Source organism: Halichoerus grypus, chromosome 4, assembly GCF_964656455.1.
Source record: "Halichoerus grypus chromosome 4, mHalGry1.hap1.1, whole genome shotgun sequence".
In the NCBI taxonomy this organism is placed as follows: Eukaryota; Metazoa; Chordata; class Mammalia; order Carnivora; family Phocidae; genus Halichoerus; species Halichoerus grypus.
Window position 1 is genome coordinate 121,878,357 of NC_135715.1, and position 13,905 is coordinate 121,892,261.

At 40.2% G+C, this 13,905-nt stretch overlaps 1 protein-coding gene across 4 annotated transcripts in view; it reads right to left on the minus strand.

Moving 5' to 3' along the window:
- The window catches only part of ACVR1C (activin A receptor type 1C), a 79,345-nt gene extending 69,723 nt beyond the window's left edge, over nucleotides 1–9,622 (minus strand). For 2 of the 4 annotated variants that reach the window (XM_078070821.1, XM_078070818.1), the window contains exon 1: nucleotides 9,312–9,622. In XM_078070821.1, the coding sequence (XP_077926947.1) occupies nucleotides 9,312–9,384 (73 nt within the window). In that variant the 5' untranslated portion in view covers nucleotides 9,385–9,622. The remainder of the gene's footprint in view (nucleotides 1–9,311) is intronic. The other 2 variants (XM_078070819.1, XM_078070820.1) reach the window with 2 other exon arrangements.
- Nucleotides 9,623–13,905: the final 4,283 nt, after the last annotated feature.

The window sequence follows — 13,905 nt, forward strand, 5'->3', positions numbered from 1 at the left end:
CTGCACCAGTTTTCATTCTCACCAACAGTGTAAGAGGGTTCCCCTTACTCCACATCTTTGCCAACATATATTGTTTCCTGAGTTAATTTTAGCCATTCTGACTGGTGTGAGGTAGTCAATTGATGAAAAGTTTAATAAAATGTTGAGGAAAAACAAAAATGAAATGAATCTGAAATGAAATAAATCTTTTCCAGAAAATAAAAATGCATGAGAATTCATTGTCACAAGAACTGAACTAAGAAATGTTCTTCAAGCTAAAGGAAAAGGACATCACATGTAAATTCACATCTACACAGAGTAATGAAGAGCAATGAACAGAAATGATAAATAGGTGGGTAAATGCAAAATCTTACATTCATTTTTTAATTCATTTAAAGGTAATTAAGTATTTAAGCCAAAATAAGAACAATTTTTTCAAGGCTATAAAATATTTAGAAGTAAAACATGTGAGATTAGGGGCGCCTGCGTGCCTCAGTCATTGGGTATCTGCCTTCGGCTCAGGGCATGGTCCCATGGTCCTGGGATCGAGCCCTGCATTGGGCTCCCTGCTCTGCGGGGGGCCTGCTTCTCCCTCTCCCACTCCCCCGGCTTGTGTTCTCTCTCTCGCTGTGTCTCTCTCTGTCAAACAAATAAAATCTTTAAAAAAAAAATGTGAGATTAATAACACAAATGACAAGAAGAGGAAAATGGAAGAATATGATAATACAGTTCTCAGATTAAACTATGATAATTTAAAGTTGGATATTATAAAACTTATAACAATCACTAAAAGTAAGACAAAGAGATGTAGCTTATAAACCAATAGTGGAAATAATACAGAATAGTAACATTTTGTCACTTAAACCAAACAAAGACAAAAAATAGAAAGAAATAAAGGGAAAGACATAAAAACAACAAGATGACAGATTTAAACACACCCATATTGATAAATACATTAAATGTATATGATCTAAATTCTCCAGTTAAAAGACAAGTATGTAAGCCTGAATAAAAAAGCAGGACTTAACCATATGCTCTATACAAGAAGCCCAATTTAAATATATATTTTTATGTGTGTGTGTCACACACACATAAGTATATATACATATGTATACATATAGACATTAAAAGTTTAGAATAAGAGGATGGGACGTCTATGATATGCAGGCACTCAGCAAAACAAAGTAGGAGTACCTATATTAAAAGAGATATACAAATATTAAGCATAAGGAAGCTGGGATGGCTATATTAATGTTAACTGAGCAAACTTTAAAGCGAAGATTACCAGTGATAAAGAGAGACATGTCATAAGAATAAATAACACCAGGGGTAAAGTGGGAGATTTCCTAATGATAAACATGAGTTAAGAGGACATAACAAGGGGCGCCTGGGTGGCTCAGCCATTAAGCGGCTGCCTTCGGCTCAGGTCATGATCCCAGGGTCCTGGGATAGAGCCCCACATCGGGCTCCCTGCTCCGCGGGAAGCCTGCTTCTCCCTCTCCCACTATTCCTGCTTGTGTTCCTGCTCTCGCTAACTCTCTCTCTGTCAAATAAATAAATAAAATCTTTTTTTAAAAAAAGGACATAACAATCTTAATGTACCCATTAACAAAATTTTCAAATACATGCAGCAAAAATCAGAAAAACTGAAAAGAGGAGTAGACAAATTCACATGTATGTGGAAGATATCAACAATCCTCTCTTGGTAATTGATAAAATAAGACAGAAAATCAGTAAAGATAAAGAAGCCTTAAATAACACTGTGAAACAACTTGACCTAAATAACATCTATAGAACACTCCACCCAACAACAGCAGAATATACATTATTTTCAAGAACATGTATTACATTTACCAGGTCAGACACAGGTTAGGCTCTAAAACAAATAGATAAATTCAGAAAAATTAAAATCATACAGATTATATTCTTTCACTCCCAGTGGATTTCAATTGGAAGTCAATAACAAAAAAACAACCTGAAAATTCCAAAAATATTTGGAAATTAAACAACAGACATCTAAATAGCCCACAAGTCCCAGAAAATCATAAAGAAATCTAGAAAATATTCTGAATTCACTGAAAGTTAAAATACAACATAGCACAATTTATGGATAAGCTGAAGCAGTTGCCAAGAAGGAAACTTGAAGCTTTAAATGCCTATATTAGAAAAGAAGAAAGGTCGGGGCGCCTGGGTGGTTCAGTCATTAAGCATCTGCCTTCAGCTCAGGTCATGATCCCAGGGTCCTGGGATCGAGCCCCACATCAGGTTCCCTGCTCCGCGGGAAGCCTGCTTCTCCCTCTCCCACTCCCCCTGCTTGTGTTCCCTCTCTCACTGTGTCTCTCTCTGTCAAATAAATAAATAAAATCTTAAAAAAAAAAAAAGCAAAGAAAAGAAGAAAGGTCTTAAATGAATGATTTAAGAAAAGGTCATCAAACTATGACCCATTGGTTGGCCCATTTGTAAATAAAGCAACACCTATTTGTTTATGTATTGTCTATGGTTGCTTTTATATGAAAACGGCTGAATCAGATAATTGCAAAAGAGACTCTTTGGCCCACCAGCCTAAAATATGTATTATCTGATCCTTTAAGAAAAAGTTTGCCCACTGTTGATCTAAAGTATCAACTTAAGAAGTTAGAATAAAAAAGAATAAATCAAACTCAAAGTAAGTACAAGAAGGAAATATAAAGAGTAGGAAACAACTAAAGAAAAAAAACCCTGAAAATCAATAAAACCAAAAGCTATTTATTGGAAAGAATTCAATAAAACTGATAAACTTCCAACTACACCAATCAAGGTAAAAAGAAAGAAAATTCAAATTCCCAATGTCAGGGATATAAGAGGAGACAGCACTATAAATCCTACAGATATTAAAAACATAATAAAGAAATATTAGGAAAAACTTTATGATAATGGCAATATAAAAAGCAGAGTTCAGTAAAAACAGTTCTAAAAGAGCATCTTCATCTTGATTTGGCACAATAAATCTCATTCTTTTAGGGAAGTCCATTTGTCTTAATGAAGTCAACTTTCTTCTCTGTGCAAAAAGTAATACCTTTTAATATAGTTAATATACAGCTAGAGAACAGCTATAGGAAAAAAATAAAAAAAGAAAGAGAGGTTCATTTAATTACACATTTATTATCCTGTAAGAAATGTTCTGCTAATCATATATTTATTCTTTATTTAGTGTTTCAAATTTACAATGTATTATCTATTTCCTGGAAATATATACTACAGATTATAGGTGGAATTTGAGTGAGAACAAAGTCTCACTTTGATTATTAGAGCAGGCAAATATTCACGGAGCAGATCTTTACTCTTGAAGAGCAATAATGGTGATGGAGAGAAGAAATAGACACACTTTTAAGGGAGCAGGCCAGAAAAAAGTCATCAGATAAAATTATGAAATGTGATGCGTTAATACTCTTTAATATATTTTGGCTCTGTTTTAAAACAATCTGGTTCCTTAAAGCTGTGTTAATCTGGATTACCACCCTCTGAGTTAACATCTCTTGGATAAGCATGCATTTATGAAACTAAACATTTAGCATTAAAATGCTCATTGTCTGGACCATAATGGGTTAGATTTATTTCTAATCCTGTTTTTGACCATGGAGTATTTGTTTCAGTCAATCATGGCGTTAAACGAAAAATTTAAAAGGAACTCAATCAACATACAGAGATACGGCATCTTTCTCAATCATTGTACCTTATCATGAGATAAGGATGATAAAACAAATTAGAAGAAAATATATGTGTCTCACTTTCAAAACTAAAGCATCCTAATCATTTTCTTGATGTGAAAAGTTTAATGAAAAAGTAGATTGATCTAATTTGGGATCCTTAAGTCACTGGCAAATTTAAATTGTTTAAAAAAATAATAAGCCAAGCTCTTGAATCATACTGAATGATTCACCCATGAATTCTTGAGGGGATTAATTTAAAACAGTTCCAAAGAAACAGTATATTCACATACCTACTCCAAAACACAGAAGAGAACAACAGAAAAGGGAAATTATTCTGGAGGACAAAAAGTAAAGAATGAGGACAGGGCAGAACCTTATGATTCTTGTTGGCCAATCAGAGCAAGTGAATGCAAGAGCCACATGATAAGGCAAGGGAGCATCCCCTCAGAAATAGGGGTGTTGGCTTCTTCTATGGAAATACAGTCTTCATGCCTGTTTCACACTCCTCCTCCCCTCCTCCCTCCCTTTTACTTTTTACTGGATTCCTAAGTGTGAGGAGTAGTGGTTTTACTGTCCCCATTCCAGGGAACCAAGAGGCCCACGTGCTTTAGGGATGCGGCTTTCAAAGAATGCGAAAGGCACCGGGTTCATGACCACAGTCCCGTCTTCTATAGAGGTAACAATTGTGGGAAGAGCAGGACCTGCTTCCTCGTAGGAAAAAAACAACCACCTCTATCCACAGACTCTCCACCTTTTCCTCCCTGAGCAGTAGCCCCTGACATTATTGTCTGAAATTTGTCAGAGCTACCATGAAGGCTGGACTAATGTGAGGTAATGGAGAAAGAGGCCCCCCGCTCCGCCATCCTGGCTTCCCTTGGCAGGCATCACACAGCCTTTCAATCAGTGTCAGGATCCAGGATTCTGAGGTATCACAGCCTCCTCCCCTTTATCCTTAGGCTGTTTAGTTGTTACACATTTTGAAAAGAGGAGTAGGTTAGAGTTCTGCCATGCAATTTGGGGACAAAGTACCACGCACGTAACCAAAAGAACAGTTACTTTGCTTTAGTTTGCTTCTCTTGTCTGGATGTCCCTGAGTGACTTCTCTTGGGCTGGAGAGAGGCACAGCTGGGACAGGCCAGTATTTAGGGATTCCTACTTCTCCTAGGAACAGTGGAAATTCTGTATCCCTTCTAAATATATCCCTTTATTATCCCAGTTTCTTAAACAATGTAAGGATAAAACTTGAGATCTGATAATCAGCTGTGAAAAATTTAAAATAGAGAAGGCCAAAGCCATGAAAAATCCAGAGGTGGCTTCACAGATACAGTGGTAAGGAATAATACACAGTACACTCTTTGTGCTTAGAATTGTTCCTTTTTTTCCCTGTTTGGTTCTGTTTTCCATTTATATTTAGAAATTAACTCGCTCATTTTATTAGTTAAAATAAACTCTTTATATACGTGTGAACATATCCATTTGAGCTTGTTAATGACCCATGCATAGAGTTGTTCATTTATAGGTTACTGTCCTCTACAAATCTCAAAATGAAGCCAGTACTAATCATTTGGTAGCTGGTCAAGACTCAGCTAAGAGCAGGAACTAAACAGTGCATAGCTGAAATTAATGCATCCTTGCTCGTTTCCCAAAGGACTTGCAATCACTCTCTAAGGAACCTGCTCTAAAACCTCAATCTGCCTCAGATGAATAGGACCTGTGACGCATACCGCCTCCCTGGCTCTGACTCTCTCCATTCTCTACTCCCCTTAACCTTCTCTTTTTACAATAAGACATACAAGTACTGCCAAGAAAAATACAACGAACTGCATCTTGGCTACTGCCTGGAAGCATTTCCCCTAAAAGAGAAACTTAGGAATGCTTATTTCAAAGACAAATACTCTAAAAACGCATTTGAAAATAACAATCACATTCAGAAGAAGACAGTAAATTTGGGCAAAACCAACCGCTTTCACCTACCAATCATTTCCAGGGAGTCTAGAGAGTTCTAACCTTTTTCACAACCCTTTCATGTCAAGAACCCATGTAAGATTAGGAAAGGCTGTCCCTCTGCATCCACCCGGAAATGGTGGAGCCACACCAACGCGTGGCTGAAGTGCTGGAAGTGACCCCTCAGAGATGCATATGGGGACGGTGGCAGGGCTAGAATACAAGTGGTAAGAGACAAGGACTAGAAAAGAGGTCTATGCTTCTCTTTCTAATCTAAGAGCCGGGCATACGGGCAACAGGAGCAGATTAGCTCATCACAATAGCTCCTTCATGTGGGGTTGCCAAGTAAAAGTACAGAACACCCAGTTAAATCGGAATCAAACACCAATTAATTTGACTCTCGATTTTTTAGCGTTGGTCTAGACTTGTGCCCTGAACCCTAGGCCCCAAACAACAAATTGCTTACTTGGTATCTCCACTTTAGTGTGTATTAGGCATTTTAAGCTCTCCACACGGAAACTGAGCTCCTGCTCTGGGCCACCACCCCCACCCCTGCCCAGGGCAGGACCTGCTCCTCCTGTGGTCGGTCCTCAGCCTGACCCCACATAAGGGTACTATTTCTCCACTGCTCGAATCAAATTTGGTATCATCCCCTATTCCTCTCTCACACCTTACATTTATGTATATAGGATCATAGCAAATCAGAGGAACTCTATTTGATACTTCTGTAAACTTGAGGCTAGATAACAGGTTGGGGCACTACAGCTGATGAAGAAATATGCCCCCAAGGACTTCTGCACAGAGCTTCTCCTGGTCCAGAGAAGTCTCTTCCTTGGCCATTTTTGCCTCTTGTCACATGTGTTTCAACCACCCAATAAATGACCCTGCTTAAAGAAGGGCAAATGTGGCAACATCTTCAGCAATTGTACACTCAACCAGCCCAAGGCTTTCACTTTCACTTCCAGCACACCTTAAAACGCGCAGTGAAAACATCTCCCTATCTGAAACCCCCAACCTGGTTATTAAATGAAATGGTTACCTTTTCACTTTTAGAGCAACAGCTTCTAGCTTTCTGGACTCTTTTTTTTTTTTAAGATTTTATTTATTTATTTGAGAGAGAGCACAAGCAAGGAGAGCTGTAAAGGGAGAGGGAGAAGCAGGCTCCTCGCTCAGCAGAGAGCCCAACCCTGGGTCGGGGTGGGGGTGGGGGGGCTCGATCCCAGGACACTGGGATCATGAGCTGAGTTAAAGGTAGATACTTAACCAACTGAGCCGCCCAGACATCCCCTGGACTCTTTTTTTTTTTTTAGCTTTCCAGCCTAATTTTTTAGCCAACCCAGACCAATAAATATTTTCTCATTTTTTTTCCATCAGCGGTTACCCTCTGAGATTCTCATCAAGGAGCACTGGTTTTCTACTCTACTGCTAATGCATGACATGCCGTAGGTGACAGAGATGCTGGGGAATAACAGTCAAAGCAAAAAGGGATATTGGTTTATCAGTGTCTTCAGATATTTAAAGTCCTAGGCCTGGTGCTCAGCAGAGTCAAATTGGAAGGTGGTGTTTCCTGTCACCCAGCTATGTCATAGTGTCAGCAGAGACTTCTCCTACATTTCCAAAATTGACCATTATGATGAACAATGTAATTTATAAAAGTGACTAGATAAAAAATGATATAGGTAACCACGTAAGAAAAATAATTTAAAAGATGAAATAAAGAAATAAACTACCTTGACTCCCTCTACCAAATAATCAAAGATGGTTATAACAGTTAAGATTCAAAAAAGTAGACAGCAATAGACATTGTTTCTGTGGGACACAAAGAGGGATAAAGTTCTTAAAAGAGATTTGAAAGTGATTGCATTTGACATAGAAAAGTTTATTGTAAAAGTTCAATTTGGTAAGTACTTCTCTACTATATTGACACATTATCTCCGTATCAGTCATTTTTCATAGCCTTCATATTTTGAGGGAAAAATCAAATCTGAATGGATGATCTATTTTTTTTTTTCTTTTTTGTACATTTCAATGTCAAAAGTTTCCATGCCTTTCAAAGAACATAGCCTGGCATGTTTTCCTATACTGCTATGCCCAGGGTCTCTGAAATTTTCTGAAGATTCTGACATATAACAAAATATAACTTTCAAGCTAGATAAAAAATAATTGAGTATTTTTTTAAATGTCTGCAGCAAAGTTATTAGCTCCCTAAAATAAAAAGGGTTGTACGGACAGCCTGTGGAGGTAATTTCACGGGTGCCTAGTCAAAACTGTGATACCTAGAAGGCTGTTTAATTCTTTTTTTTTTTTTAATTCTATTAAATTCATCAAGACTACTTTGAGTATTCTGAGTTAGTGGAGTTTCCGCTCATTTCTTATAAAGACCTTCCCATTGTCAGTTTTCTTCCCACTGATGAATTTACTAACTCTGAATGCAAATATGTCACTTTATCCCATCATCCTCTGGACAGTCTCTGAGTAATGGCTTTCCTAAAAGGCTGTGCTTTTCCTAAGATAACTAAAATGCTTTAATCCTCATATTGTATTAATCACTTCCAATAATCAATTTTCATTTGAATATTGTATTTAGTGATTCTCTCAGGCCATCGGAAACACGAAATCTGCACATGACAGCAATCTTACTATTCAAAACATTCCCCTGCACATGTCACTAAAAGGAAAACTACCCACCCTGAAGTATAGCTATTAATGTCAAACAGATTGTCATCTGGGAAAACAAAAATGCATAAAAATCAGCTTCGGACAAAGTATGGCTCTAGGGAAAAACACCAGGTTTTTGTGTGCAAATGTCTTAAATGTCTGATTGAAACGGTTAAAGAATGAGTTAGCAAGGAGTCTGCTGCTGCTCTCCATATCGCAAGATAATGTTATAACGAAAACAGTTTCAGAGCTAAAGGGTTTTTCATCATAGCACACTATGATTTTACCGAAGATGCATTTGCCCCAGTTTCTAGTAAACATTATAAGAAATGTTTGGTTTCCAGCTTGGGCCGAGGGCTCTATTTAGCCTATCAAGGCACAGACCTGTTAAAAACGCTGGGGCGCTTGCCAGAATTTTTTTTTCCCTGCAACTCTTAGTAAAGATCGTACCTCGAAAGCAATGTGCGTTGCAAACCACGCAGATTTAAGCTCCCTCTCCCGCCTACACAGCTTGGCATCAGCGGCTTCTGAGATATCCCTCGCCTCCTAAAACTCAGACCGAATCGCCACCACCACGGCCTACCTTTCCACCACCACCATGCCACAATCTTTACTCAGCTCTCCCGAGCCCAGTACAGAGCGCGCCCGAAGCCCCTGCAGAGTGAACTCGTGGTTCCACTCAACTCCCCAGCCCTGCGCACAACCACAAACACACTCTCCTACTCCCTCCGCTGCAAACTGCCCCCCAATTTGACACCCACCTCACCCCTATTACCCATACCCCCCCCCCACGTCCCTGTCGCTTTTTCTCTCCTCCTGGTAGCTTCGTCCCCAACACACCTGTCTAATCCTATGGCTGCCAGACCTCAGGTGCCCACGCTGCGCCCTATCCCGCGCCCCATCAATCCAACTGGCGCTTCCCACTCCGCCCAGTGGAAAGTCAGTGTGCTCGCAGCACCTTCTACCCCACCCGCGTGCCCACCCGCAGACCGCCCCCGACTCCCACCCTCGTCTGCGCTGGAAAAGCAGCGCCCGTCGTACCTGTCGAGAGCGCGGCGGCGGTGGCAAGCAGCAGGAGAGCCTGGCGGAGCGCCGCGCACAGCGCTCGGGTCATGGCCACCAGGCGGCCGCGCCGAAGCTGCGAGGTCCCAGAGCGGAGCTAGGCAGTCGGGACAGCGCGGGCCGCTTTGAAGTTCCCAGGGCGCGGGAGGGAAGCACAGCCCGTCACCCTTTTGAAGAGCGCGGTCGGCTCTAATCCATGCGGGCGCCCCCGTCTTGCGCTTTCCCCATCCTTCGCCCCCCGCGGCTGGCGGTGCGCGGCGTTCCTGCCACCGGCCCCAGCAGCCGGCTGAAAGGGGGGGCTGGGGGGTGGGGGGGCGGACAGAGCCCGCCCCCGCCGCGCCTCCGCCCCCTGCGCCCTCTCGCAGCCGCCGGGGGCTGGCGCTGCCGGCCAGGCGGGCAAAGGCGGCCCAAAGGCCAGGCAGTGAGACTGCCCAAAGCTGGGGGCAAGAGAGGGGGTTGGGTAGCGCGGAACCCCCAAGACCCGAAAGCTGGGAAAAGGGTCGAGACGCGAGGGAAAGCCCCACGGAGCCTTTAGGAAGACTTAAACCCTGCCGCAATTGCTTCCTGGTGGTCGCTCTACAGTCTCCTACGGAAGATCCACTCGTCCATATCTCTTAACATTCGTTTGTAGTCCAGTGGCCTAAAGGTTTTCTAACTAGAGTGAGCCTTGTTACAACCCCAGGTAGTCCTGCGGGGCTCGTCCCACCACCATGTCCTGGCTGTGCACGCGTCTGTGGAAGTGCGCCCTCTCTGTTCAGCCCTGGAAATAACCAATTCCCCGACTGTCTTGTCTACCCATAGTTGTCAACTTTCTTACCTGATGCCTTCCGGCGACCCCCCTGAACAACACACAAAGCCCAAAGCCACTATTGGTATTATTGCTACTGTTAGGGGGCTCCTTGAAACTCGATTATCATATAAATTAATTGCTTGAGAGTAAGAGGTATTACTGGCTTCCTCACCCACCTCAGCTCTAAATAGAGTGTCCTTTCTAAGGTCTATGAAAGTCCTATGGTGAAATAATGTATATAATTGATTTCACCATCAAAAGATCACAGTAGTGGGGTGGGATGTTTGTTGGATTTGGTGACAGTCCTGAGGATCTCACCCTCACCATCACCACCTTGGATGAATCAAAACATTCCTAAGAGTAGAAAGACTTTGTTCTAATTTTATTCTCGATCCAAGCAAACAACAACAAAAAAATGGAAATGTGGGACAAGACTGAGCCCTTTCAGACACCCACAAAACAGATGCTTTAAAAAAAAGACAAGAAAATGCTAGGACACATTATATTTTGGCTGACTTGGTTGGCTCATTATTTGATAACTGAACCCTAGATTGTGATCTACCATTGGATCATGAGATTTGGAGCTGAAAGAGCAGGATTTAGTGTCTGTGCCTGCTTACTCAAAAGTAAATGGAACTTCATCCCTCCCTATTTCTCAGAACCATGACTGGGATTTAAAGAAGAAGTGACTGTGAAAGCACTGTTAAACCATCAGGTATTATACTAATGTCAGGTATTTACTTTTAATATTTATTTTGTCTCTTGAATACAGTAAGCAACATCCTTGCATGTCAGAAAGCTGTTATTTTCTAAAAAAAAAAAAAAAAGCAAGATTGTTACCCAAGAAGTCTAATGTTGAATGACTTTAATATTCTAAACAAACCCAACACTGTCCCCCGAGTCTAATGGTGCACTGTCCACTATGGTATCCACCAGCTACATTCTGTGGTACCACTAGCCACGTGTCGGTAGTGAGCACTTGAAATGTGTCTAATCCAAACTGACATGTGCTATAAGTATCAAATACATGCCGGATCTCAAAGACTTAGTACAAAATCGAATGTAAAATGTATCATTAATAACTTTTATATTGTTTATGTCGAAATGATAATCTTTTGGAAGTATTGGGCTAAATATATTACTAAAGTTAATGTCACTGATTTCTTTTCACTTTTTAACATGCCTACTAAAAATATTTAAATTACATATGGCTTGCATTATATGTCTATTGGGCAGTGCTGGTCTAATGAATCCTCATCAAATGGCAAGGATCATCACCATCACCTTGGTCTTAGGCACAGTATAAAAAAAATTGAGTTGTTGGGTGCCTTGCCAGTCAACATATGGCCAGCCAATAGAGGAATCAGGATTTTTGAATTCTTGGCACAAAGTTCTGTGACATACACACCAAAAAAAAGGTTAGTATGTCAAAAGCTAAGGACGTAATTTGTAGAAGTATTTTAAACTTCATCTTCAAATACCATTTCCTTCTGTCCTCTTGTGCATGTTTTTCTTCCAACATCAATACTATAGAAGCTTTGAAGTAAGGAGTTAGTCATTCTAAATGCATTGAACCCCAATGGCTGGCAAAGTATTTTCTTAGGTAATTATAAATATTTCTGATATGCTTGACTTTTTAACACCACCTTCGTGGCAACCAAGAAAAGAACTTAATCCTCATAATGTGTCCCAACTTTTACTTAAAAGAGTATACTTTATTCACACACACACACACCCCCCTAGAGAAATTAATCCAGTCTTAATCTAATACATTTTTTAAAAGATTTTATTTATTTATTTGACAGAGAGAGACACAGTGAGAGAGGGAACACAAGCAGGGGGGAGTGGGAGAGGGAGAAGCAGGCTCCCCGCTGAGCAGGGAGCCTGATGCGGGGCTCGATCCCAGGACCCTGGGATCATGACCTGAGCCAAAGGCAGATGCTTAACAACTGAGCCACCCAGGCGCCCAATCTAATACATTTTTGTATGAACTATTATTAAGAAAATATTCTTTGGAGCATATTGAGTGACTCCTGTCATTTAATATAAGCAACACAATGCATTGTTGAAGATTATGATATAATATAACACATCTTTTACATATTTTGTACATAACAGAAAAAATTCATGTGTGAGGCTTTTTTATTCACTGGAAAGAATTTATATGCAAATGTGTTTCTCAGGATTTAACCTTCCCCCCCACCCTTAATCATCTATTTGTACATATTCATTACCATAGCAACATTACATCATGACTCCTGGATTCTCATAATCAAAAGAAAACAACAGCAATAATCAAGGAGTTCATAACCCCCCAGCGAAATAGACTTTGGTTGAATAACTCTTACATAACCAAGGGAAAAAAGTATAGGAACTTTAAATTGTAATGACTTGATATATTTGCAGACTAACATTCCAAATTAATAAGGCAAACAAATGTGTATAATAATTGAACTTTGAAAATGACTACTTGTTGGTATGGTTGTTTGGGATTTTTTTTTATCATACATGTTTCTTTTTTTGTTATCTTTTCTAGAATCTCCAATGCCATGCATCTTAATTTTTCATTTCATCTTGGAACATGAACTTATCATGGAATGAGCATATGGTGAGGAGGCATACTACGATAATTTGCTATATACTATCAAGGTCTAATCTGTTCTCATTTTACTGCATTTTTCTTTCCCTAAACTCATATTCTCCCTCAAGGAGCCTATGACACACTCATTTCCACTCATCTCATTTTGTAATCCCAGAAATCTTTCTATTAGGGCACCCCGGCTTCACTTCTATTCTCGTCCTTCTCCTTTTGATTGTTCATTCCATTCCATGAGAATAGTCATGTGTTTTAGGACCTTTTTTAAGGTTCTACAGTATGTACCTTCAATCCGTCTACCTCATGGGACAGCTCAGGTCTCATAAAGAAGAAAAATAATGGCATCTCTGTGGACATGATAATGGGGCATCAAACAGTTTCTTTGCTCCACTGTCACTGCTAAAAGCTTAAAGTCTTTAAGTACCTACATTATCTGTTTTCACCACCTTCCAAAATGGCTGCACCCGTTCCCCGATTTTCCATATCCCTCTAATACTATTCAGTGGTCTTTCCACATACCTCAGACTTTGTCTCAGTTTTCCCTTCCACTGACCAACGTCCGTGTGCTGGGCTGATTAGCTGCGTTCGATACAGGCTCTGTCTGTAAAATACAGCTCGGAGTTTCAGTTCCAGGTAAGCAGGCCACCACTACCTGGCACATTTCCTTAGAAAGGGCCCCTATAATTATACTGTACCAGAGTGAGGTGACAAGGAGGTGAGAGAGTTCTAGGACTCAGTACAAATCCATCCCTTCCTGAGTAAATAACTAAAAAAACAAACAAAAAAAAAAAAACCCACAGTTATTTCAATACCAGCCAAATCAACATTGGCGTTCTGATGACCTTGACTCAAGCAAAAGAGTAGTCTAAAGCTGCTGTGTTGAAGGTGGTAACCACTAACCCCTTGTGGCTCTCGAGTACCTGAAATATGACTAGTCTGATCTCATAGGTACTGTGAGTGTAAGATATACACAAGATTTCAAAGTCTTAATACCCCAAAAAGTCTCGGTAATTTTTAAATTTAATTACACGTTGACATGATAATATTTTGGATATATTGGGTTAAATGAAATATATTATTAAAATCAATTTCACCCCTTTTGCCTTTGAATGCAGCTAGTAGGAAATTTAGAATTATGTATATGGCTTTCATCCTATTTTTATTAGACAGGGTTTACCTCATGAATT